The sequence below is a fragment of the Salarias fasciatus genome, chromosome 13 (genome assembly GCF_902148845.1).
Source record: "Salarias fasciatus chromosome 13, fSalaFa1.1, whole genome shotgun sequence".
Classification (NCBI taxonomy): domain Eukaryota; kingdom Metazoa; phylum Chordata; class Actinopteri; order Blenniiformes; family Blenniidae; genus Salarias; species Salarias fasciatus.
In genome coordinates this window covers 9,114,558-9,141,869 of record NC_043757.1, presented here as the reverse complement: position 1 = coordinate 9,141,869, position 27,312 = coordinate 9,114,558, and the positions used below count along the sequence as shown (strand labels likewise).

At 43.3% G+C, this 27,312-nt stretch overlaps 2 protein-coding genes across 2 annotated transcripts in view; one reads left to right on the top strand and one right to left on the bottom strand.

Moving 5' to 3' along the window:
* Positions 1-283: 283 nt before the first annotated feature.
* LOC115399053 (placenta-specific protein 9-like) lies at positions 284-9,787 on the top strand. The gene is made up of 3 exons (XM_030106195.1): positions 284-581; positions 9,029-9,120; positions 9,510-9,787. The coding sequence occupies exons 1-3, from the start codon at positions 518-520 to the stop codon at positions 9,657-9,659; spliced, it is 306 nt and encodes a 101-aa protein (XP_029962055.1). The 5' UTR covers positions 284-517; the 3' UTR covers positions 9,660-9,787.
* Positions 9,788-14,650: 4,863 nt separating this feature from the next.
* The window catches only part of stk32c (serine/threonine kinase 32C), an 88,373-nt gene continuing 75,711 nt past the window's right edge, over positions 14,651-27,312 (bottom strand). The window contains exons 7-12 of the mRNA XM_030106189.1: positions 26,636-26,739; positions 26,411-26,527; positions 23,136-23,261; positions 22,664-22,792; positions 19,072-19,139; positions 14,651-16,110 (exon numbers count right to left, since the gene is read on the bottom strand). Of these exons, the coding sequence (XP_029962049.1) occupies positions 15,909-16,110; positions 19,072-19,139; positions 22,664-22,792; positions 23,136-23,261; positions 26,411-26,527; positions 26,636-26,739 (746 nt within the window). The 3' untranslated portion in view covers positions 14,651-15,908. The remainder of the gene's footprint in view (positions 16,111-19,071; positions 19,140-22,663; positions 22,793-23,135; positions 23,262-26,410; positions 26,528-26,635; positions 26,740-27,312) is intronic.

Genomic DNA, 27,312 nt, shown 5'->3' with positions numbered 1-27,312 from the left:
GCATTTTAACCCACAGACTTTTGGAATGAGAACACTAAGCACTGTTCCGCCCTCTGGCGACTGGTTGAAAATTGAAACAAAAGAAAAAGGGGGGAAAAAAAGAAGAGTTTACAGCATGTTTTGAATAAAATTGAGTTGTGTGTGTGTGTGTGTGTGTGTGTGTGTGTGTGTGTGTGTGTGTGTGTGTGTGTGTGTGTGTGTGTGTGTGTGTGTGGTTGAGTTGGGCCAAGAAAAGAGTCCCCTCCCCGACCCGGTCCCATCCCTCCCACCTCCTCCTCCCAGATCCTGAGCGTTCGGTCTGCACCTCATGTTTTCATTGGGAAACTGGGAGCAACCAAGTCAGGAGGGAAGGATCCGACAGAGAGAGCGAGGGAAAGACGGGAGGCAGAGATTCTTCTGCTTCTTCATCTGGTTTTGGATTAAAGAGGAATTTTTGGGGCCCTAACTTTCAGATCCTTTTCCCGATCGTGTGTGAGTACGCCGCTCCTTTGCTGCCAGCCTCTCTCCAGACTTCGCCATGATCCGTCCCGCCTCCCTCTCAGCTGGACTCCTCCTCCTCTTGATTGGCTGCGCCGCTGCAGGTAAGGGGTGAAGGCGGGAGGTGTGTGTGGAGGGTTCAGAGGTCAGAGAGGCAGAGCGAGCGTTGAGATAAAGGAAGCAGAAATATAAAATACGTCCATCATCACACTTTACATGGAGTTTCAGATACTTCATGGATGTGTGTGAACAAGAGAATGGTGTGTGTGTGTGTGTGTGTGTGTAAATGTGTGTTGAGCGCCTTGCCAGCACATCTGTTACTAATTTGACTGCAGCTCTGGCTGCACTTAATCTAACACACTGTCAGCACAGTTCGCAGCAGCCAGCTGACGGGTGGTGTTGGTCTTTCTGCCTCCACCTCCAGAGTTTTCAGCTCTGTTTACCGGCGCCGCTCCAAAGCCGACGGAAAACAAGGGCCAGGCCTCCACAGTCCAATCTGTGTGTGAATTACACTGACTTCATAACACAAGAATGGCCAGCGCCACACACACACACACACACACACACACACACACACACACACACACACGCACACACACACTGAAAAGTTACACCTTGTTTTACAGAACACAGCTGAATGTTCATGCGGTGGTGCTGTTCTCACAAAAAGCCTCTCAAAGATTCACAAGACCAAAAAATGAAGGGAAAAATCCTGGAAAAGGCTGTGAAGAAGAAGTGTGGTTTGGCTCGAAGGAAATTTGGTTGTCAATGTTACAAACAGGTTTAACAGCAGGAGACAAAACCAAGAGAAATGTGCAAACGGGTGGATTTCTCTCTGGCTGATGAAGAGGAAAGAGTTGAAGGAAGTTCAGTTTATTTGATCTGTTTATTTGAATCAGTGTCGATAAACTATTGGTTCAGTTTGCGATGTATTCAGTCGAGCTAATCGCGTCATGTAAACGTCAGTACGATCAGACTGTCTGATCGGGCCTGAAGAGGAGGTGTAGTCCTCTTTATGGGACCTGATCATGGAAACCACACTGCTTGGCCTCATACGAGGCGGTGGTGGATAAACATGGCTGAAGCAAAGCAAGTCTCTTCCTGATGAGAATCCGAACGAGGAGACTGTTTCCAAAGTAACCCGACAAGCTCGATAAGTCCGGTTAGTGAAATCGGTGAAGCTGGATGTGTGATCAGGCTCCCAACCAACAAACAGCCTGAGTCTCCATGATATTCTTGATGCAGGTAAACATTCTGATTACTGCGATTAGTGTTTGTCTAAATCCCTCATTTGTGAAAAGAAATTCAGGCAAACTGACAGAAGCGAATGCAGGTGTTGTTGTTGTTGTTGTTCGCAGCTGAAGATGCAACAAAACTCAAATTAAAAGGCTTCACTCAACTCATTTCAGTTCAGGTGAGTCATTTTTGAAGTAGTCAAGTTGGAGAGTTTATTAACAGCTTTGAAAGCTGAAATGTTCCATGTTCACCAAAGACCTTCAGAAGTTTCATCCTTTGAAAGTGGCTGAAGTGCTTTGGAAAGCTAAAGAAGTCAGTTGAAATCAGAAGTCTGTCGGAGATCTACTGGAGAAAATTCACTGCTGAGGCACGAACTGACGGGTTGTTAGTGGAAGCAGCTGAAATGCTGAAAATATCCACAGATGTAGAGTCAGGGAGCACAAGCGAGGACTGGACCAACTGGAAACAGATATCTGCAGACGTCTCGGTGCATGCTGGGAAGTACGCAGCTGAAGAACTGAAAGTGAAAAAACAATCGAGGAAAATATCTGACTTGTGGTTGACGCGTTGCTTGGCGCGTCGATGCTTCAAGCTGCAGCTGTGGAGCCACGTGGGGCTGAAGCTTTCACTACATTACCAGTCCGTGAGCTGTGGGGATGGGTGGTGAATGTTGAGTTTCCAATTTAACCTCTCAGTAAAATTTAATCCAATTAATTAAGAAGGGGTCTCAGAGGAAAAATAAACCAATAGAAACAGCTGGAGAAAGGTTAAACTGTTAAAAATGACAAGAAGGGCTAAAAGTGCTAAATAAATCAGCTAAATCCAGTTAAACATTTCTCTAAAAAGCAAAGTGTCGTTCCCTGACGTATTTGATAAAAACAAAAAGTCCATGATGGGAATAAGAATCTGGTAAATTCAAATCATTCAGCCATATTTTGGAGTCAACTCGGTGCCAAAACCACCCAAGGTTAGTCTGTTGAGAAAAAACAAAACAAATTAACAAAAAAAAAAAAAAGAAAGAAAACGGAATGTTTTTAAAATGTTAATTTGAGCAGGGAATTTGGCATCTTAACTGAATAACTGATCACAGAAACAAAAACTTGTTACAGAACAGGTAGATTTAATTGAGCTTAATACCAATGAATAAACATGACTTTTTTATAAGAGTTAATTCATTAATTTACTAAAATTAGTTTGAATTGAAAAAAAAATTTGTCTAATAATGAGATGTAATTGAAATTTGATTGATTATAAATAATTCATTAAAAGTCAAATTAATTACATTTCTTTATTTAATAGATTCCTACTACTAAGCTTTTGTCAGTATTGGGTTAGATACCAGAGATAACTTTGATTTGAAACATGTCGTTTCAAAGGTTTCAGTCAAAAGAAGAAAAAAAAACATATTTGGGATTCTAAAGAGGTTAGATTTAGGTAACGTCTTACTTTCATTCATCGAAATGGAAGTTAAACATAACTGTATTGTCAACAAGGAACAGTTTGAAAATGATGTTGGTTTAGAGGAAACAGCAGTAATTAGCATGTTGGGCCACTAGGAGGCGCTGCTGGTTGTTTCTGTAATGAAACCAGTGAAAAAAGCCTTACAAACATGAGGATGGTGAATATATCCAGGCATTGGTATGGACCGATGATCAAGCTGGACTGTTATTAGATGTTTCAATTACTAGTTCCAGGTGAATAAGGACTGGAAGTCATGCGTTGTTATTGTCCATCGATTCATCCATGAGCAGAACAATTTACTGTGGCCACGGTGCACACGTGCAATAACAGCGTTTCAGAAAAGTTTCATTTTTCCCCGTTTCCGTCATGTTTTCCTCTGCAGTTTGTCTTTTTTCCTGTGCTTCTGATTATGTATGGAAGCACTTGATCGCAGTCCAGGCAGCCTTTATCAGTTTGCATAACGCAGTGTAAATGTTCATGCGGTTCTAGTTGTTGGTTTAAACGTTGGCCTCCTTTGAGCTCCACCTTCTTCTCTGTGTCACGCCGGTTATGATCACATGGCCACGAGACGTGCAGCAGTGAAATCAACATGTTTCCAGCCTCCAAACAGTCCCGGTCATTCTTCCTCCAGTGTGCAAACACGTACGTTGCCAGCGTTGTTGGCAGGAGCCTGAGCCGAGCGCCAGAATGCGCGTGCTGCACACCGATCGCACCGACTCTGTCGGCTTGCCAGAGCTCCGTTTGTACGAACCGTGTTGTTGTGAACCGGCGCTCTGACCCACGCTGACTCCTCAGTTTTTGCCCCGCTGGGCTGAACTCTCGCTCGCATTTCCAGAGGCAGAGATTGTGTACACGGCACGCACGCTCACGCCCGAGCGTTCACCTCCGTCCCCGGGTGGGAGAGGTCGGCTGAGTCACCCGATCTGCGCCTGCTCATCCCCTGGCGTGTTTCTGTTCTTTTGGTTGGAGGCTGATGTGACTCTGATTTGTGAACCTCTTGGACCCGTACTCGAACAAAAACAAAACAACAAAGCAGACAAACAAGAACAAAAGCCTTCTGGCTGAGCCAGCGCACGAGGATCAAACATCCACAGCCAGTTGGTTGCTTTGCATCATTAATTGTGTCTGCAGCTTGTAGAAAACGCCTCAGACACGCATGGCTCCGCTTCCTCCTCTCATCCCCCCCTGTTCACTCAGTCTCGGCTAAAGATGGGTGTTTTTGTAAATCTACATCCGATTCTGGAGTTTGAGATCTGGCGTTTGGGAAATCTTGGTGCTTTTTACAGACTTCCGAAAGCTCATCTGTCAGTGTCAAGTCAAGGCAGGCTGAGGTTTTCCAAGCCTGAGTAAACTCAACAACAAGTAATGGAGCAGAAATCCACTCTGTACACTCCCATCAGAATAAGGGTGTCAAATATGTGGGCCTCGGGCCAAAACTGGCCCTCCGGAGGGTCAAATCCAACCCTACAGGAGGATTTTGTCAAACAATAAAGAAAGCACTGACTGGAAGTTTTGTTAAATTTAACCGCGAGTTGCTAATTTATGTGGCGAGGATTTTGGCGTTTCAGCGAGAGGAGTGGAAATAGCACCGCAGCGAGACTCCAGCTGAGAGATCAGTGGTGCGGCAGTGAAAAGATCTCTTATTAATTGTGAAGCATCAGCAGCAGCAGCATCAGAGACACACTGTGAAGGTTGGTTTGCAAAAAAACAAGAGCGCTGCTGCGAAAAGCAGGCGACGAGCCTCGAGAGGTTCACACATGCAGAACTGGGTGCGAGCTTGATACTGAAAGCTGATTGACTGAGAACCGAGTGTGAGAGACGCTCAGAATAACAGGCACGTTCAAGTTGGAGCTCAGAGAGTCGGTTATATAAAATCCTGTGAGGAGTTCGTGCTCACTGATTAATGTACAACACAGAATGTGATTCACAATGTCTGAGTGACTGTGATGACGATCTGAGGCTTTTCTTCAGCTGGCTCCCCACGACTTCTATTTGTGGACTATTTTGTGTGCACTTACCTTCCATCCACCCATCAGTCCATCCAGTCGTTCCTCTCTGCTGGCCTGCTCCCTTCCTGTACTGAACCTGGCGCCCCTTCAGCCTCCATAATGGATTCCCTGAACTGTGTCCATGAGATACTGTGGTGAAATGAAGGCGGCTGGATGCTCAGGCACGGCCATCCACAGGAGGACGGCGTGCAGAATGAGATGTGAGCATTATTCCTGCTGGTGCAGCTTCAAGGTTTGTTGATTAGGAGCTGAAACACTTGTTAGCATGGACGCTGCTTGCAGCACCACTCTCTGCGCACACTGATGGTGAAACCACAAAGTGGAATGACCTTACCTTTGACTTGCTACATGTTACTGTAGACGCATTAGAGCAATTAATCATTCTATCATTACTTGACTTGCACAGTGTCTTCGATTATCTGCACAATCAGTGCATGGAAATTGCCTTTCATGCATGCCTGCGCAGCAATCGAATCACGTCTTGATGCATCACTTCCTGCAGGACGTCAAACCGGCAGCTCCTTTGTGGCCTTTGAGTTGAGCAGAAGGGGAAGAATGCGCAGAACTGCTCCACTCGGAAATCACACCACGATCAGGTTGAAATGGATTTCTTGAAAATTGGGAGTTTGATGTGTAAAAGATAGTTTGTAACAAGAAGGAAGAACAGAAAATGTTTTGACTGCTGAATTCTGATTGAAGACAGTAAATTAGTTTTTAAATACACAGGATCATCCGGATTCTGATGGTTAACCACTGAGTTTGCTCCAGTCGACACTGCAGGTCAGATAAACAGGTTTGTCTGCACCAATTATTCAAAATGAAAGTTTTACGTTTGACAAAACTAACAAAAGTCATGCTATTTATTTTTACTTTGCATCAGCAAAACATTTTTCCCTCCATTTCTGATTGATACTCAACCCAACAACATTTAAATCATGTTTATACATTTAAAGGTAGATTGAATAAGGAGCAGAAGAAGACTGAGCTGGACCAGAACCTGAACTCTTTCAGCTCAGTATTGATCACATTGTTGTGTACTGGACTTCATTTACATAAATCTACTCATAAAGGCTTTTTTATATTATAAGAAATTAATCAAATGAAAGGGCTTACACATACACGAATGTTGTATGTTTTGCTACAAATATAAGAGTAAAAAATAGAATTTCCCTGCAGCAGGAGTTTTAAAGTGTGGGAAGATAAACCCCCTCATGCAGCTTGAACCACTTTGCACCCACCAACTGTCACACAGCACATGTTTTATCTCATGCCAAGTAGAGTCCTTTTTGTTTGTTTCCAAGCTTCCTCATGTTTATCACAACACAAAATGTGCAAACCGTACGAACGATGGGAAGCACAACTCTGCCGATGCTCCTCAGAATAACTGCTATTTACATTTTGTCTGCAACCATCACGTTTGTACTCATAATTTTGCTCTGAAGCTTGTTTTAGAATTTTGGCTTGTCTCCATTTCACTTTTAACTAAGTTCATTCTTAAATTTGCCTTTTGAAAAATTTTAAAGTTTCATGCTCCATTTATTCAGTTCTTTTCATGATTTCTTCTCAAAAAACGACGAATGCTGAACAGTCAATTTTGAAAGTTAGAAAGTGAGGACTGGGTGAGGGAAAATCATACCCGAGTATAAATACCTTTTTAGAAAATCCAAGGGGAATAAAATATATCTGCATGACTTTTTTTTTTCCTGAATAATGATCCCAACTGTGGATCTGGTGAAATGAGCAGCTGTGATGCTTCTGCTGAGAACCTGAACCAAACCTGGGTGTGTGTTGCAGCTGCAGACCGCCAGCCGGCGGTTTAGTTCTCAGGTGAATTATTTCCAGCAGGATAAGAAGCAGTAATGCGGACAGGTCTGCGATGGAGACAACGGTTAAAAAAACACCTGAAAAGCTGGAATTGTTGCAAACTGCAACACGGAGGTTAGCAGTCTTTTGCCTGCTGGCTAAATTACTTCAAATGAGCGCCAAAGCGTTTCTGCAAGGAATAAACCCTGAACTCGGTCCTTGTTTGGTTCCTGGCAAGCTGCGCCGAGGAATGATCCTGACACGGCTTCTCCGTAGAGGAAACCCGGCACCGCTTCAGTCCTGCTAATGCCGACCGCCGCCTGTCCCCGAGCTCTCTGAACGCTCCGTCTGCAGCCAGCAGTCAGTCAATGGATGAGACGAGCGCTCATTTATAAAGAATAAGTACAGTCAGTGGGATCCTGGCCCGTCGCCACTAAGAAGGTGTTAGAAAATGGGAGCAGAGTCCCGCCGGTGAACGGCGGGCTTCCTCTCAAATCTGCAGGCTTCAAAGAGAAACAGATAATTGGAAGCATGAGTGCGAGGAGGAAGCGGCAGGAACAATGTGCGCGGCCCTCCCCACCGCGCTCCCGTGGATTTACACCGGCGTTGAATGGGTTTATACCCATTTCGGAGCTTACATGAGAGAGGAAGAGCTCTCTACTGTTGCCACAGCGAGAAAAGTCGTGTAATCTCGATCCACTTTAGCTTCATTACTGTGGCACCGACTCGCAGCGCAGTCATCTGAGGATACTTCATGAAGTGTGGTGAAGAGACGCCATGCAACGTTCCTCAGAGAGAGGACCTCAGCACAGCTCTCAGAGGCTGTACCTGCAGGATTCATTGTTCTTGGAGATGTGGGGCCTGATCAGCTGAAGTCTGCAGTCATTGAAATGGGTGTAAATTGAGTTTGAGGTGATTATTATATTAACAAGGTGCACTTACCATCGACTCAGTGCATTGGTCCTCATGAATATGATTGTGCTTTTCTCTCTCTTTTTTTTTAAAGTTTATAGTTGAAGAATCATTTTCAAGGTGGCGTCTGAAGAGATTTCATTGTGTCTTTGTTTAACTTGGTTAAAAGTAGGGGCTTATCTTCAGAAAAGCTGCTGCTATTTGGGGCATTTTTTTTCTACTGGCCTGTCACCGCTTTTATTCGCCGACTTTATATGTGAGATTTTGTTTTCATTTGTCATTTTCAGGTTAAAGCTATACATTGAAAAGCCCGGATTATTTTTTTAGGCTACTCTGTAGTCATTTTGTATTAAAATATGCTGAATAGTGTGATTTTATTTTGTGTTTCATGACTTCTTGTTATTTACTGTAATTTTTGATAGTGTTGCATTACTTCATAGTTATTAAATGTCTTTTCTTGATTAATATTAAATGTCGATTAGATACTTTTGTAATTTTGAAGTTGTTTTGTCTAATTTTGTAGTTGTTAGCTGTGTTATTTCTTCATTCATTTTGTGGCTGCTTTGTCTTTTGATCGTGATTGCATCACTTTTTGAGAGTTTAGTGTTTTTATCGATTGATTTTGCATCACCTTGTGGTTCATTTGTGGATCTTGTGTTTATTTAGCATCTCTTTGAAGTTGTCTTCTGTTTCTTTGTTGTCGTTTGTATTCATTTTTATTTTTCAGTTTGATTTTGGGTCACTTTCAGGGTATTTGCTGAGATATTTGTTCGTTCTTGCTCTACCATGTGGCTGTTTGGTCTTACCACAGGATCTCTTTCCTGTATTCTAATATACAGTGTATTCCTAATATCTTTGTAGGACTCTAACATTTCTGTGCCATTTGTTTCAGTCTTAGTAGATCCAGTAGATCTTCTTCCAAAAGTTATTTACATTATTGGCTACTTCAGTCATCTTTTATTTAAGTTTAGATGTTCATCATTTTCCAATAAGTAAAATTTAGTTTCTCCTGCTGTGAATAGCAAAATATTTATCCCAGTGATACACACTTTAAATACCTTTGTAAGAAGCTCATATTCATTATCTGCAGTGATGAATATTCACTGCAGTGATAAATATTGTATTTTCAGGACCGGAGCCTGACCTGCAGCCGCGGGCGGTGCGTTCAAGTGCCTGTCAGGAGCACACAAATCTTCATGAGCGCCTGGATGTAGTGGAGAAGGTAATGACTCTGAACCCTCTCTCTCATTCAGCCCTTCCTCTGCAGTTAACTCCATTATTAAACGCCTCTCCATCACAGGCTGCCCAAAAATCCTGAAAAATGTCACGTTACAGGGAAGAAATGCGCACTGTTGTGGATCATCACTCTCTTGCATCTATGTAGTGTGTAAAAAAAAAGTATATTTTCCCAATAAGTGTGTGAAACCTGAACCTTCTCCTCATGCGACAGACCTCAGACTAACTCTGACCTTACCTCACTAGCAGTTTTGGGCAGCTGTTTTATTCATGCGATTGTATAATTCATGAGTGATGATTCTATTATTCATACAACAACTTATTAATGTATTATTCATATGTCAAACATGCACACATGCCTTGTGTCTCCGGCAGAACGTGGAAGACACAGTTGAGAAGTTGGAGGTTGAGCTTGCTTCCCTTCTGGACGCTATGGAGTCTCCAGAGTGGCGCCCCCTGTTGGACAGAGCAGGAAAGACGACTGTGGACATCCTGGAGGATCCAGAGAAGAGAGGCCGGTCCTGAAGGAGGACTCTGATCCTGCTTTGAACCAGTCAAACCACATCTTTTGTAGAAAACGTGTTTAACAAATATATTCCGCATATCAAACTAAAGTGTTTATATTAAAAGAGGAGGCAGCTTTTTGCACAGAGCGAAGCGTCTCTGCATTATTTACTCAAACTGATCCTGTGGAGGCTTTGTCTAGTTTCCAGTCAAAGATTCTCAGATTCTTCCTGCAGTCAGCAGCTCATGTTTACACTGCTCTTCTAAAAGGTTTATTCATTCTGGACACTTTAAGTAACCGTTTACATTGTGCTGACTGAAAGATTTCATTCCAAGAATGCCTTAAAAGAACGATTACCAACCAGGGGAGCGGTGGGGTCGCAAAGCCCACTTTGATTTAAGCAGTATAACTTTTAAAGGTTTAAAAAATGGGTAAGTTGGCATTTGATCAATGTATACCGGAAAACATGGATTCATTTATTTTTTTTGAATATCAGAAAGTTTTAAAAGATCACGAGGATGTTGGGATGTTGAATCCAGACACGGCTGTGGAGAAACCCGTTTTAACAGCAAACAGGTGAAACCAAAATTCTACAAAGGTCTTCAAGATTTAGGGAGCGTGACCAGAAACGAACGGAAAGAGGTCAAAGACAGAGATACACAGACGGACTGACAACCAGAACAGAGCAAATCAGACAAAGCCATTAAATAGCCAAACCACCAGGTGACGCCAGTCGCACACTCAGGCACAGGTGAAACACATCAGGGCAGCAATCAGACATAAGGAGGAGAGGACAAGAAGATGTACTGTGTTATGAGATTTTTTTGGTTTGTGCAGGGTGATCTGAGTTTACAATGGTGAAATCTGGGTTCCTCAAGAAAAAAGCTGGGAATCACTGCCTTCAAAGACTGTTTTATCCCCCATTCACTTGTTAGAAAAGACATCCTGATGGTCCCAACAGGGGTCGTCAAGTCTGTCTATCCAGGTGCTACAAACAGCTCTGAAATGAACGTTTTACCCTGAAGAAATGTGCTACATTAATTTATGGTAATATTTCTCATAACTGAGGTCTGTTTTATCATTTGCATTTACTCGCTGATGTTCCTCTCTGCATTCGATTGAAAAACCACAACTGTGAGCCGTTTTGTGGAGGAACAAAAAGGACCATGAAAAAAAAAAAAGAGAGAAAAAAACCCTCATGGAAAAACAACTACAGACAAAATAACGACGTGAAATAATAAGTAAAAAGTGATGTGGGAGTGTTGGAGGATTTTACCAAATTAAAACAACAGCTTAGCCAAGAATGTAGTGTGATAACTAGATAGATAGATGTGTGAGCAAAAACAGAATCCTTAAGAATTTTTTTTTTATTTAGTGATTTTTTTTCAATAAAAAACTGACAAACCAAAAACAATTAAATTTTAATGCCAAACCAGCTAAATGAAACTGAATACGTATGGAAATTCCACTGAAGAAAGAAGGTAATAGATACACTCTGTGGTTTTTCACAGATTTAACTTTAGGTGCCACTAATAGCCCTGAAAATACATTATGTGTTCCTGTCTGCAGTCAGCAGTGGAAAAAGAAACAAGTCATCATGTAATACTGCAGAAAAGGAAAATATTAGTTTAAAAAAAACAAATACTTTATTATCCTGACTTTATTTTCTGGTTTCAGTAACAGGGAAACCAGTTGTGTCTCGGCTCTCCAGCTGATGTTCACCAGTCTTGTCATATAATGAAAATATTTAAATCTGAAAGATTAATTAACCATAAAAATAAACACTGAGATTCTGTCTTGTTCAGTAAGTTTTAATGTTTGCACTGATCAAGCATCACGATTTATACTGAACTGTCGAAAACAGAAACATTAATGATATTCAAAGAATTCTTCTGGTAAGGTCAAAGATTTATCACAGTTGAGTTGGCAGAAACAAAGATTGTCCTTCACTGAAAAACACACACAGAGAAGGTAAATTACTGGAAGGAGTTTTATTTCTTTATCAAAGCAGTTAAAGCAGCATGTTTGTTTTTTTTCCTCTCTTGAACACACACAGAGCGGTTTCCAGTTGGAACGGTAACAAGGCTTTTTCACCGACTCCCTGTAAAAATCCTGCAGCACAAGAGGAGCAAAAGAGGACCACGGAAAAGGAAAAACAAAGTGGCGATGGATCGTTAGCTTTCCGAGGAGAATCCCACAGGAGACATGCTGGTTGCTGGTCAAACACAAGCACAATGCCTTTTTTTTTCTATGTAGCCTTTTTTTGTCTTTTTAAAAAACACCTAACAGCATCCAGAACATTAAAACACATAGAGAAACATGTCAGGAAGGTTGTGCAAGCACGGTCCAATCAGGAAAGGTCACCAAAGTCGCAGATCAGCACTGTAAGAGAAGCTACACTTAAACTAACTCAATTATCATCCAATTACAAGTGGCTAACATGTAATTACACACTCTTCCAATGCTGGGACAACTGCTGCAATGAGGCTGAAGTAACCAGAACCTTCTTTTTCACGAACACATTCAAATTTATTGTTCGAATCAATATCAATAATCGTATTTTCTTTTTTCAATAATGCAGCATTTTCTGTTCAGGGCTGAAGTGAAAACTTGCCCCAGTTCAAAATATCTTTCCTCTGCTGCTCAGACAATAATGCAACACAGAATCCACTCATTCACCACGGTACGAGCCTGTTACACTGGAACGAAGCGTTTTTTTAAGACGACCTACAGGATGTCGAGAAGGTACTGCATATCACCGAAAAGTAAAGAGATACCATGCCGTCCATTTAACACTGGGATTATACGGTTTGTACAGTTTCAAAGTTTACAAAAAAAAAAAAGAAAAAAGGAAAATAAATGTCCGGGAAGAGTCGCGCAGGCCGATTGTACCCTGACTGTGGGCTGCGTGGATCATCGGGTGAGAGTCGAGGTAATGCGATCACCGGAAAGCTTGTGCATGCACGAATCAGCCGGTGAGGCTCAAGCTCCAGGCTTTGGCAAAAACAGGCTTATACTGGAAATGTACATGCAGGAAATAAAAACCAAAGACTATAAAGTCATCAGATATCTTGGCAGATTTGGCTTCAACTTAAGCTTCTTAATCTAATCATTATGTATACAATTCAAAGAAATACACTTTAAGGGAAATACGCATATTTGCTTTTTTTTTAAGGAAGAGGAGATTTGCTCGACAGCTATTCTGCAGGTCGAACTAACAGCCAGTTAATGGAGCTTTATTTTACCTGTGAAATGACTTGATCCATTATTCAAGGTTCATATTAACTGTGAACAAAATAAAATTGACCACATGTTGAAGAAACTGCTACAAGTAGAAATTCAAGACTTCACACTTCTTACAGTCATGTGACTTAAACTGATTTGAGTACATTAGTCGACAATGAGGCTGGTGTCAAACAACAAGATAACACAAAAACCTCTCAAAAGGAAAGGGGTAGAATTCTTAAATATGAATTATAAAAAGCTTCATCGGGGCCGTAAATCTGCTGTGGTGATGACATTCCTGAAAATCAGCAAACAACCGCAAGCAGCAAATATGGAAAAAGAGCAATTTAAGCGTCTTTTGGTAGAAACTCGGGCAATGTTCACATAATTATAGAGCTTACGTCTGCTTGTTCGTCTGTGTTAATATTCACAACATCCGCTAACATCGATCAGACTCATAAAAGTCATAATTGAATGATCAGACCTCCAGTTCAATGCTGTCCTTTACAGCTGTGGTGGGACTGATTCATTAACTGCGTGCTCATTACTTTAGCTCTGTGATTGATGGAGAAACCTGTAAAACATAAAGTGACAGGTTGCAGACTGAAAGACATAAGAAGGGGTACAGACAAAATCCTGAAATAAAGTCCACTAATAAAAGTCGTGGTGAGCCAAGTGGGGAAATTATTCTCTACTATAACAGCAGCATCTCTGCTGAAAGCTGAGCTGATTCTCATCTGCTTTTCAAAAACGGACACAGCAAAAACACTGCATGTTGTGGATTCATATTGTAATGCTTACTGAACCAAGATCAATTCATCTATTCACTTTATAAGTGCAAACTTTAAGCAGATAAGGCCTGATGGAAAAGGCAGCTAAAGTTTCACTTTGCTGCTTTGTGAAGTGTGGGAAGAAGCATCCACAAATCACATGCCTGCAAATAAACTGTCAACACGAAATTATTTTACAAGACAACCAGCTTCTCTGTAACTGGTCAGCGTTCCAGTCAGTGACGTCTGAAAGTGGAAGATATCTGTGACAGTTACTGAATTTCTGCCAAGTCAAAGCGCAGCTTCAGACGTCCTCAGTTACAGCTCCGACTAGGCGGAAGCTGTGATGAGAAGCCTCACACACAGCGAAGCGGAAACCGTGAAATCATTTGTCATCAGAAGGATAATGAAGACGTCTGAAATCCTCATTTTGACTTGAATGGATGGCGTTAGGATGGGAAGCCATCTTGCTGTACGTACCAGCCTCACTGCACCACCAGGCTATGTGCTAAGCTAATAATAATCTATCAACAGAGCTGTCAGAGAACAAAGTAACAGTGACCATGAAGCCAAGGGTCCATTTATTACAAGAGTGCAAGAGGGGAATTTTGTTAGACTCTCCTTAAAACAGCAAGTAGGCATATTTCCCAAGGCGTTGCTTACTTTAGGGTTCCCCCATTACCTGAAATAGATAGTTTACATAATCCCATTATGCTTGTACAAATTACATTTGGGCGGGGGCTGACTATGTTATACAGGAAAAAGAGACATACATTCATACACTCACAAGTTTCTTAGAAATGATTATGCAAATGGTAGAAAAGCTTTGGCATATTTTGCCTACAAGTTGTGCCCGCACACTTGGGAGGAAGAGTCGAATGAAGCGGCGGGCGGCTTCACGCGGCTCTTCCTGAAGTTTACGCGTCGACTTCGCAGTCCCACATAAAACTGTGGTGAGTTTAATTCCCTACACTGAACGTTATTTACACTATTTGTCCTTGTGTTAGGCCTCAGGGTTTTTAAAGGTGGTCTTTTGCTACATATTCCCGGGAGTTCATGGTGCCACCTCACACGTAGCGCTATCACCGCGACCGTCGCCTTAATGTACAACCCCCACCCCCCAAACCGAGCTCTACGGGAGGGACGATCTTTACTCTAAACAAGCACTTATCCAGATGATGAAACAAATAAAGTTTTCTAATAGGTTCTTAAATGTGAGCGGCATTAATCTCCCGCAGCTCAGGTTGGGATTGCTCGTTGAGTCAGAGCTAAAACACTACGTCTTTGTAGCCATTACCCACCGTGACAAGCGTAACCTTTCCCTCTGATTGCTGTACGGATTTTCCATAAATTACAGTATCTTATCATCTTCAAGAAGCAAGAAGACTGGGTAAAAGAGGAAGTGGCTAGCATTTAAAGACCAACGTTGAGATCTATAATGCATCAATGGCTGTAGTGCGACTGACAAATACTGATTATCATCGACAGGCGCGCCTTTCAGCGCGTCGACCAATCCGACGCTGGCCGGTCAGAAGCGGAAAACCTCAACACTGACTGGAAAGGTGTTGGAGCAGGATGAAGGGCTATTGTACTGAACTGGGGCAGACGCTAGATGAAACAAGCTGAAGGGAAGAGCGAACTGAAGATGCAGGCAATAACACAAACTGAGTGCCTTCGCGGCGCCTTGAATAATTCAGCTGTCCCCCGTCAGATTTGGAAACGAGGGAGTCTGAGGAGAAACGGGAGGCGCCTCCGCCAAAAAAAACCCAACGAACCCCCGTTAACACTGTGTACTGCTATTACCGGGGATGTCATCATGCTCGTGGAGCTTTTATTTTATTTTTTTTTTCTTCTGCGTACCGACGACGATTCCTAGTCAGGGATACCTTAAAATTCATGCTATACTGTAACATTGCATAGAAGTTAGAGCTTACTCTAGGGTGGACGGGTACAGTAGGCAGGGGCTCTCTGTTTCATTCATGCCTTACCAGAAGGATGCTACAGGAAACGAGGGAAGAAAGAGGGGGCGGGGACTGGTGGGAGCCGTTTTTGGGTCGTGCTGTGCGTCTTAAGTCGCTCCGCTGTGCGATTCCTCCGCTGCAGGCGACGACGGAGGACGGAGGTGTGAACGTATCTTATTGGCATGGCACAAACACTACAGCGGGTCGGGGAGGGGAGAGAGAGAGAGCGAGAGAGAGAGAGAGAGAGAGAGAGAGAGAGAGAGAGAGAGAGAGAGGGGGGCCTGCCATCGTCACTGTCAGGGCGACGGTGGCGTTAGCAGCTTCCGGGGGAGGAGCAGACCGATCCGCACATGCTCAGTTTGGAGGAGGACTCGGGCTCCGGCTCCGGATCCGGATCCGGTTCTGCCGCCGGCACAGTGGCCTCCTCGTCGGTGACGCCCGTCTCCGTTTCGCCGTCTCCGCTGGCGTCGTCGGCCCCGGCCTCCGACTGACCCTCGTCCGGACGCTTTTTCAACCTGAGACAGGCGGACAAGACAGACACGGAAGTACAATTTCATCTCAGTTTCAACCACATGATTTGCTGCTTCGGGGAAGTCGGTACGCTGTGTGAATTGTAACTAAATCAAACTGCAATAATGGGCGCCTCAATCAAATGACACTAAAAATTCAAGACAAAAATGCCCAAAAAGTATTTTGCTTTCTTCTTTACAGGAAAGTAGATTTTAGTAACTGCTCTGGTGTCAGAAACGCCATCTTGTGGTGGCGTGTGACCGACCAGTCATGTTTGTCAGACTGGCCTCGACCCCTGCTGTCTGATGGGACACTGCTCAAGGCGTGTGACAGTATGAATGCTCCCTTGTCCCCATTCATCTTTCTCTACTCCATTCTTTAGTTCTGTTTCCATTCTTGTGGCGGTCTTGTGTATGTTGAGGAGATGAAATAGGGCTGATTTTGGTCCGTTAATTTTTCTTTCAGCAGATCATTTAGAAATGGATGATTTCTACGTTTGTGTTGGATTGAGAGACAAAAAAAATATATAAATACATAAATATATAAATACAATTATAATTTCAGAAGGCTAACTTTTCTATGTCTCAGAAGACGTTTTGTTCCTTTTCCAAATGGCTTCGTCGGTTCACGACATTCCCTTCCTAAGCTGGCTCGTCTGAGTGCTGTTGAGCTGGGATGTTTGAAGTCTTCGGGTGTTTCACCCCAGGTTTTAAACGCTAACGGCTCCTTCTATGTTGGTGTCGCTCGCTGACACTCTGCTGTGTTTTAACCATTTTCAATGCAGTAAAATGAGTCACGCTGGGTTCAGCGGAGGTCAGCTGTGATCGAGCGCGACTCTCTGAAGGGGGATAATTGAATTTTCTTGACAGAGAAGAAGGAACAATGTTGTAAATGAGGGAGAGCTTGTGGCGTAAACCTGCTCCTGTGTAATCAGGATGTATCAGCGGACCGGACCAGAGGAGTCAGGCCATACGTTTGCTCAGGGGTTGTTTAGATTTGCTAATATATATCTGCAAATCTATCTACTGCTCTGAAATTCAACAACAAAATTCAAGGTAACTGTAGACACAATGTAAGCTTCATTTAATATTTCCATCTTTATGGGCACATTTGGCCTTTGCAACTCAAATAAAATAAAATAAAACCTCTGTGCAGCATATTGAAACCAGCATTTAAACATCACGAGAGGGTTTCACTGTTTGTCCCCGCTGTGCATAACTCCACACACCATGTCCTCCTTTATAAATAGAAGTCGATTGCCATTAATTAAAGCAATGGGACATAATAAGACATTTGCCATGGAGCGGGATTTCAGTAACACTGCAGTAGCGGGACCTGGTCAATAATAAATGAGGCAATAATTCAGAGCAGCAGTGAGCCGACGTCCCTCCCTTTGCATCGCAGAGAATACTGGCTCTGATTTAAAGCTTTACAGCCGATTCTTGTGATGAGCCGCGCATATTCCACTGACATATGCGAAAGATTAGATGCATCTCATTGAGCCGGGGCTCTGTAGGGTCTTAAAAAGCCTTCTGTCATGTCTGATTTGCATAAACAAGACATTTCATTAAGGAGGCCTGACTGTCACAGGTTAGAAAAATGAAGCGATGGAAAGTGCTGTTAGCGCGACGCGTCAGTCCATCAGACTCGCTGCACGCTCTCCGCTTCTGTGTTACAGCCCGGCCGACATTAGTATTTGCTGTTGCCTTTTCACCCGGAGAGTTTTCGGCTTCGCTCATCTCCTGACGGCGTCCCCTCGGCGTTCTTCCGGGGGTATTTCCGGCGCCGGCTTTCACGCCGTCACGGCTTAAGCTCAGGTGACAGCGAGGGCTTTCTTCAAGCCTCCCTTTGAAGTGCAGTTTTGTTTTTTCAAAAGAGACGGAGGTTTATTTTCATGCCGTCGTCCCATCAAATCCCGCGCTTGCTGGGATGAAAAGTGGAGCTCCCAGTTTGTTTTCGACAGCTGGGAGGAAAACGCTGATAGCTCCGCGCCGACGTGTGACGGCGAGGGTAACAGGCAGAGGCAGGTGATCAGACGGGCTTCAAACAAACCCCACGGGGGGAGGCACTGCTTTTCCCAAAAACAAAACCGAGACAAACACGACTTGATTGATAACGAAACAAAATATCACTGCTCGTCAATTCTCCCGATTGATGATCGACTCAGACTCATTCCAGTCCTGTTCGATCTGGAGTAACGCGACAGCATAATGACCTTTGACCCTATGAAAACCACAGATGCTCATAATCCGCGGAGTGTCAGTCAAAAAAAATGTTTTCTTTGTAAATTTTTACACTTTGCTTGGTGGTTTGGTGGGCTGTATTCGAGCCTTTTGTTGGCCAGTTTTGGCCCACAAACCTTATGTTTGACATCCCTGGTTCAACGTTTTCACATTACAAAGAGCTACTTCTAAATGTACACAGTCTACTGACATATGTCTATACTGTTCTTATGTTCACGGTCTACATATGGATTAGTTCTACATGTTTAAGATCTTCATTTTTACATATCTCCAGAGTCTGCTTCTACAATGTTTCTGGTCTATTTCTAAACATCTATAACTTCTGCTTCAGAATTATCATGCTGACAAAATGTGAAGGTGTCATCCAGACAGAAACGGAATCATAAAATATTTCAGATATAGAAAGAAGAGCACCTCTGAAAGTGATCTGTGTTGGATTGAAAAAAAAAAAAGGGAGCTGCCATTAAAAAAACAACTGATTCGGGTCAAATGTGGTCAAAAAAGTTGCTTTGAGCCACTTTTTCCTTCAGTGTGACTGGAGCGTCGGAGAAAAGAGACGTTAAAATCTTGGACTGAGTGTGTTTCCTTCAGGTTAAATGTGGTGAGATGATTATTTTTGTCCTGTGAGGACGAGGTTTCCCGCAGCGGCTCCGGGACGAGCGGAGAGGAAACTCTGCTTTTAGCTCACGTTATCGCTGGTCTGCTGCTCCCGTGCCGCCTTACCTCTCCCGGTTGAAGATCATGAACTCCTGCTGCACCACTTCAAGGCACTCCTGTAGGTAGTCATTCTCCTGGAGGCAATCAGCACACAAAACATCATCGTCATCATCGTCACCGTCATCGTCATGCTGCACATCAGCCTCATCACGAACCTCAGAAAATACTTAACGTCAGCTTCAATCAGTCAGATGGGGACCTCCGAGGTGGAAACGTCTGTTTCTTTTTCTTTCTTCCTCTCCGTTGCTCTTTTTAAACAAGTCATGAATTGTTTGTGAGCCCTCCTCAAATTGGATGTTTGGCCCGAGACAAAAATAGAAGCTCATATTTCCGAAAGCACTCGGGGGCATGACAACAGCACTGGAGGCTTCATAATTTAATAATCTCTGTAATAACGCAGTGTGAGCGCACACAAGCGAAACACACACACACACACACACACACACACACACACACACACACACACACACACACATACACATACACACAAAACGTGTCAAACCTGCTATTGTTAGACGTGTGCGGTGTTTTGCACGCGCTGATCAGCTGCGACGACACGTGACGTGCACACACACACACACACACGCACGCACGCACGCACGCACGCACGCACGCACGCACGCACGCACGCACGCACACCGGCTGACGCTGATAACACTGATGTCATGATGACTGTCTGTATTTATGAGAGCCGGCCTGTTCCCATCAGAGAGGAAATCTCCTGTCTGCGGTAAATAATGTCTCAATCAAACGTGAGGCCGAGACGGATGAGACAGAGAGACTCCGCTCCTGCCTTCTCAAACCAATCAGGAGCTCAGGCGTTATCATACATTAATTACATTATCAAACGAAGGGGATATTTCGTGTTGCTGCTCCTCCTAAACCCTTCTGTTTTACTGTAATCATTTTATCTGCGCTAAGCCCATAATAATGATATTATAATCAATTTTTCTCAGTGAAGCAAAATTATCAGCACTGATATTCTAACAATTGCCTAATCTCTTAATCATTATCTTGATTAAACAATTAATCCTTGAGACAAATAGCCCATCCACTTCCTAAAAATCCTAATGAGGATAGCAAACACAGATTTATGAAGCTGCAACCGACGAGTAATCTGCTCAACCAGCTGCCGCTAATCCTTCTTAAAGGCACAATTTGCACACTTGCACACTCTCCCCGATCACTTCTTTGGGTCAGCTTGTACAATCTAAAAGTTGTGAAACTATAGTTTGCAGTGGTTCATAATCTTATCAGTGAACAGGAAGACGATATCCAGAAAAATACATTATCTTTTTATATCATGTCATTGTTTTAGACATTTGGATCATGCTATCCATCCATCCATCCTGAAGAACGTTTGCTGACATTAGCAGCTCAAATGTGCTCTAATTTCTCAAAATCCTCTGTAAAATGACTTTGAGGGTTGTTTTGAGTTGTATGTGTTTGTGATTAACCACTGATAGGGAGAGAGAGTTTTTCAAAGACTGTCAGCAGTTTAATTGATTATTGAGGAGTTGTAAAATATGCGATGTGCGCCACCAAGGGAGCCATTATTGCCTATTAGGGAATATTTAGGACAGAAAAAAAAGCACATAAAGTACATAAAGTATATGCAAGATGCCTGCAGTTAGCACACTTGTACAGTAAGAGTCAGGTTTTTGTTGTTGTCAGCAGCAGAGCACAGAGTTATTCGTTTTGTCTGCTGAGCCGAGAATAGAGGTAATTCTCAACAGCTGAGGGGAGAGGGAAAAAAAAGGGATTGTGGGATTTGGCTCCGAGCCAATCTAAAAATATGCAGTTTTGACAGGAGCTGACAGAACGAAGACCAAGGTAAACCTGAGCTGCATTGTGATCCCCCCACCAGCCACGGCTCTTTACTACACACACCGTCACTCCTGCTTTTAGCACATTCATGCCGAGAATCACACTAATCTGCTGGATAATTTGTAAACTGCAGCACTCCACAGAGAGGGGAAAAAAAGCCCTAAATTGGACCATTCAAAGTGGAAAAAAAAAGGCTTTTTAACAGATGCATTTTGAATTACACCTTCATCCTCAAAGCTTTTAATGCAGATTTGATGAAGCTTTTTATCTGTCGGATGGAAATACGAAATGTGAAGGACAAATTAGTTCATAACAGAGGTGGAAGCTTGTCTTTTTCTCATTAGCGCCTTCATGCTTTTGCGGTGGATCTTTAGTGGTCAGAGGCGTCACGGCGGGATCACAGAAAGGGAAGACAGTGATCAGCATCAGTGGCAATCTGCTGGAATCTATTTACCGTCTGCAACAAAGGTGATATTAACATAACTTCACAATTTTATAATTTAAAGTGGTATTTGTCTTTATTATTTTGAATTTTTTGTTAAATCACTGTATTTATGAATTGTTGTCGCTCAGCTGGATCCTTGAGGTGCTTCTTCCTGTCTCGACGCAAAAAAAGAAACCTCACGGTAATTATATGTTGAATATAACTAACAATAAAAGAGGCAGCAGCTAGAACAGCTAAAATGATCAAATTAACTCGAAAAATTGGAAGGAAAAAAATGGCTTAAAAAAGGCAAAAAATTACGAGAGAGGATTGAAAAGTAACAGCAGTTAAAAAAGTATCGTAAGTTTCCATAAATCGAACATAAGATACAGTTTTCCTGCTCCATATAGAACTTTATGAACAGTGTTCTCATCATTTTAAGGGTATAATAGCTGTTTTTCACTGCAGCTATGCTGGAAAATTAACATTCATACTGTATATGTGGGCGATACGCCAGTGGACCTCTCAACACAATACTCGCATGTAATGCATCTTTTATGTCAAATTCCCTTCAGGGACTGTTGCAAAGATGGACGACATCAATCTACTCCGAACAAGGCTTTTCAATCAAGTTATATAAATGTTCCTGCTAAGTTAAGATGAGTATCTGCATGTTAGCAGATATTATACTTCACTCATGTCATCATCCTGAACCGCAGCTGCAGTCTTCCTTTTCGGTGTCTCCATTTTCTCAGCGTTGCTGTTAGAAACGTGCCTGCATGCAGAACACTTTCCTTAACGACTCCAATCACCACTTCAGTCTCTATGTTGCGTGATATTAAGATGCAGACAGGCAGATAAAGCCTTCAGTCCATGTTCTGTGATCATTAATCGTGTTTTTTAGGTAAATTTCTGGACGCAGAAGTACCCCTGATGACCAGTAGGGGGAGTGTTGATCACTGTAGCGCATGTGCAGCCGGCAAAAGGAACAAAGAAGACGATGGAAACATGAAGACAATGCATGTGTATATCAGGACAAAGAAGCTATAAAATACAGTTTGTGGGATGGTTCTTCTACGTCACATTATTTTAAAGTGCACGGCTGTCGACCGGAGGCGTTGCTTAACAACCGTACAAACTGAAAAGGGACGCATGGCAAGACGAAGGCAGGGACACACGACGACGTTTGAAAGTCTCAGGAGTGTTAAGATCATTAACGGGAGATCAGTCCTTCGTAATTGGAGTTGTGGTGGAACATATGATAAACAAACAGTGATTACAAAAGGCTTCTGGTGGAACAGCTAACACGTCTACGGGCTGAGCCTGGCCTCCGCGCTCGTCGCTCACCGACTGCGAATCCTTGCTGTTGTCTCGAGAGCGGTTCTTGGCCAGCCGCTTCTTCTTCTTGTGGAGCGGACGTGACTCCAGGATCATCTCCTCCAGCTCGAAGGTGGGGTCGCAGTGGAGCCGACCTTTCTGCAGGAGGGAGAGACGCCGGAGATAATTAGAGGCACAAACACAGGCGCACAGCATCACAAATCACACACACACACACACACACACACACACACACACACACACACACACACACACACACACACACACACACACACACACACACACACACACACACACACACACTGCAGTGAGGTGCAGGAAAGCAGCTGCATCCAGTTGATTAGGAGACCACACACGGTCATTATGATCTGCAAACACGAGGGAGGGCCTGTGTGTACTTTTTAATGTTTATTGTGTGTGTGTGTGTGTGTGTGTGTGTGTGTGTGTGTGTGTGTGTGTTATCTGATGGCTTCATACTAACATTCGGAACAAATCCAGCCTCAGTCTTCTTCTCAAACACAGCATCCCAGTTGACGTCAGCGAGGTACGGAGACGTCTGCATGTCAGACAGTCCCGAGAATCGATGCTCTGGGTTCACCGTCAGCAGCTGGAAGGAACACGCACACACACACACACACACACACACACACACGCACGCACACACACCATTGACAACACCGTCACTACTCCTCACTCACAGCCCGGCCCTCCTCTCTCCTCTCCCTGGGAGGTGAAGGAAACTTGAGAAATTCTAGGTGGAAAAAATGAAATTTGATGTGACAGCGTCTTTCCGTTTCACTACTGAATTCCAAATAATCCCTCAACAATGAATAATGCGTGCCCACTCAGTGTGGAGCAAGGCTGAATTCAACATGAATGTCATTCGTGGGTTAAACGTGTCGGTCTAAAACCGTCACATTTGAAATGTTTTGTGTAGTTTCAGGGGTGAGTCTGACTCCAAACAATGACTGAATTAACAAAATTATTCAAAGGAACACACAGGTATCACATCAAGGGATTGTTAACAAGCTCTGCGGCGGCCTGATAAGGCCTGACTCATCTGAAACAGGTGTGTGTGTGAGTGTGTAGTGGTAGTGGTATTGGTGTTGCATTCACTGACTTGGGGACTGAGTGGAGAAAGTCAGAACTGAACTTCTGCCGATTAAAGCTGTTCAAACGGACCTTTTTAACCAATAGTAAATCATATTCACACATAATAAACCATATGCTATATTAATAATGCAAACAAATGTCAACTTACAGATTATTTCCAAGATAGAAATGGAAACTTTATGGGATTTGGGTCAGTTTATTGACTTTAAATGCATTTTATTCCTCATCTGAAGCTCTTTTTAGTGCAGCATCCAACAGGGGGCGCTCTTTTATCAAACCAGTCACCAAAGTGTCATTTATTTCAGAGCAGAATAGATGAAGGCCGGTTCCGACACAGTTTTAATGGATTACAATCGGCCCCATTCTTCACTGATGGTTAGAGAAGATAGCAGGATGTGGCCTCTGTCGCCACGTTGGCTCTCTTCCTGCGATTCCTTTTCATTTCTCAGTAACGGGCTGATTCAGTTTCCTCCTGCAGGGCTAGGTCTGCCTCGGCGGAGTCCAGACGCGGTAATCGATCAGCAGCGGAGCGGAAGAGACCATCGCTGAGTCCAGAGCGCTCAGTCACTCAGACACCGAGCACATGCACGCACTCACGCTCAGACCGCCTGTCTCTGTCTGCAAACGCCGCCCCAAAAAAATCCCTGCCGAACGAGCTGCAGCTTCTGTTTTGCTTTGCGCTCGCTCACTCAATCCTGCCAGCAGGGACAAGATAACTTCTTCCCAGCACAGTTTGACTTGTTCTGAAGGCAACGTCACGCACGGCGTCCTTATTTCAGGCAAAATGAACCTGATTCAAGAACGATGCCCTGAAGATTTATTTTTTTTGCTATTCGACGGGAATTATCTCATCCAACTGGCGACATTTTCACTTGGAAGAAAAGAAAAGTATTTCATGCCTCCATAGTAGGCTGAATTACTTGTTCGGATGATTATAAGAACACAGACACACACACACACACACCTCCAAAATCTCTCTGCTCTCACAAACTTTCTCTGTTTCCGTGCTTCGTCCTTCAGATTCCCATCTGTCACGTCTTCCCCTCCTGAAGCCCGAGGATCTGATCCCACCTGCCCTTCCATTACGACCTGTCTTCGTGCCGCTTCGCTCACTTTTTACCTCAAAACAGAGCTGGAGACTGACTTCACCTGAAGTCAAAGTTGAAAATAAACCACGATCCAAGAATCTGCATTAAATTCTTTCCCAATAAGCTGTGAGTCAGTCAGTCCAAAAAACTTTCTAGAGTTGCACAGTGAATCGTAGTTTTATCGTCAGCGTGATATCAACACGTGGATTCATGCCAGCATATTCAGCCAAACCAGATCTGTGGAGGTCCAGAAGTAGATCTGAATGACTGAGGCCAGAGTGTGTCGACAGAACGTCGTGAGCGTTCTGACAGGAAAAAGAAGACTGGAGATAGAATCTAGATGAAAAAGAACTCCTGGTTAAACCCGAAGTCACCTCAGATGGAGCTTTGGGGGGGAGAGGGGGATCACAGTCATTCCTGATCAGATTCAATTCACTGATCCAAGACAATGTTCGTCATTCCATCTGTTCTGCACCGTTGACAATATCTCTGCCATTCACAGAAGCTACGTCCAGTTGGCAGAGAAGATCGGGCCAAACAGGAAGCTGAGACGTAAAAGGAAGTGTTAATCCGGTAATCTGGTCATGTTGTGTTGAAGACAGATTGTATTTCACCTGAGAACTTCAACAAGTTTCAATGCCTGATGGCCCGATGAGCAGTTTTGTGATATAAATGGATTTAATGCTGACTCGCCTGTTCATTATGAAAATGATTATGCTCCTTAAAATCAAGGCTTTGCGACCTCTGGTGAATCTTTGGAGCTCTACCGAACCCACTGGGAGCCAATTAGGAATTAAACTTACCTATTTACATGTAAAATAAATCTTTCCTGCAGATGGTTTCGTCTCCTTGAGTAGTTTCATATCTATGTTGTGCTTTTAAACTGGCTGCCTCTTAATTCTGAACAGTTAAAAAAATACATTTGAAGGTTTTCTGTCCATCTGTGGTCAATTAAACAGTTAATAATTTCCACTTGAAAAGTAGAGAATTTCTAATTTGACCATCTTGCAAACATCGAACAAACCAAATAAATTTAATGGCTCGTATGAAAGAAGGCACTGGGTGTAAAAACAGTGAATAAATACAGTTGGAGCCTCTGAGGTTGAATACCAAAGCTTATAAAACCATTGAATAGAAATACAGAAAGCATAAAAAGCATTTTCAACACATAAAAACCTTCAGTGCCTGGGATTTATTCCTCCACAACTCAAAGGTATGTATATGGGTACATTACTGGAAGGAATAATAAAACTTTGACAAAAAGACGGATGACTCATCTGCACTGCCTGTGAGTGATTGGATTCATGTGAAAATAACTTTCTCTGTTAAGCTTAGCGCTGAAGTTTTCATGCAATGTTTGGAAAAAGTGGAGCAATTACTGACTTTGTCAAGGGAACGTCCATAAAACACCCGATTATGATGATTCATGAGCGTCCTGTTAATGATGAAAACTGTTATTTGTTTCTCCTTTGTTTATTTGTAAACGTGTGTTTCCTTCTCCTGTATTCTGGTGGATAAACCGGGGCTGTTCGACATCGGGTTGTGTGCGGCTCACCTTCCTCATGAGGGCGACCAGGTCCTTGGGCCAGGCGGGGCTGTACTGGACACTGACCGTACTGAAGAGCTGAATCAGGGACTCCACCGAGTTGCTGGCGTGGATGTCGTAGGGCCTCTGGAGTGACACAACAAAAGAAAGAAAAAAGAAGAACGGCGGCTTCGGGTGAACGCGAGAAAGAGACGAGGAAGAATTAAATAAGAGGGAGCCGCCGTCCCGCCTCACCCATCCGCGCAGCACTTCGAAGACCGTCACCCCAAGTGACCACCAGTCCACTTCAAAGGCGTAGCCCGTCCCTCCACTTACAAAAGACTGGAAGATCTCTGGGGCTGAAAGCACAGCAAGACACACACACACACACACACACACACACACACACACTCTGTGGAGCATGAAAAGCTTTTCTAACTACAGCCTCTGGAAGCTGAGTGAGAGAGTAAAGGAACCTTTTTCTGCTGAATGCCAGCAAAAAACGGCTCGTTTTCACTTCCTAATCACAAAACACAAAGGGACATTCGCTTCGCATTTTCACAAATAAACATAACATCTGTCATTTCCGTGATTTCATTCTCACAAGAGTATTCAGAAAAGCGAGCACATATCCAAGTCTGGCACCTTCATCATCTCATTTGGATCGCTTCCCCACTCGAAGGTTTTCACACGCTCGCGATTAATTCTGGGCGCTTTGTTACATCTCGCCGAAAGTTGTTTTCGACAACAATGCCAGAGAATGTTTGCTCAAATCAACTAAAACGCCTCTGCTCGAGGCAAATTTAAACATTTAAGATAACGAAACAGACAGCCGAAGAGTTTAGATGCTTAATGATCAGACTGGAGAGTGTGTTGGTGTCTCGTCTGTCAGCCGGATGAATGAAAACTGACAATCTGGATTCTTTTTAGAG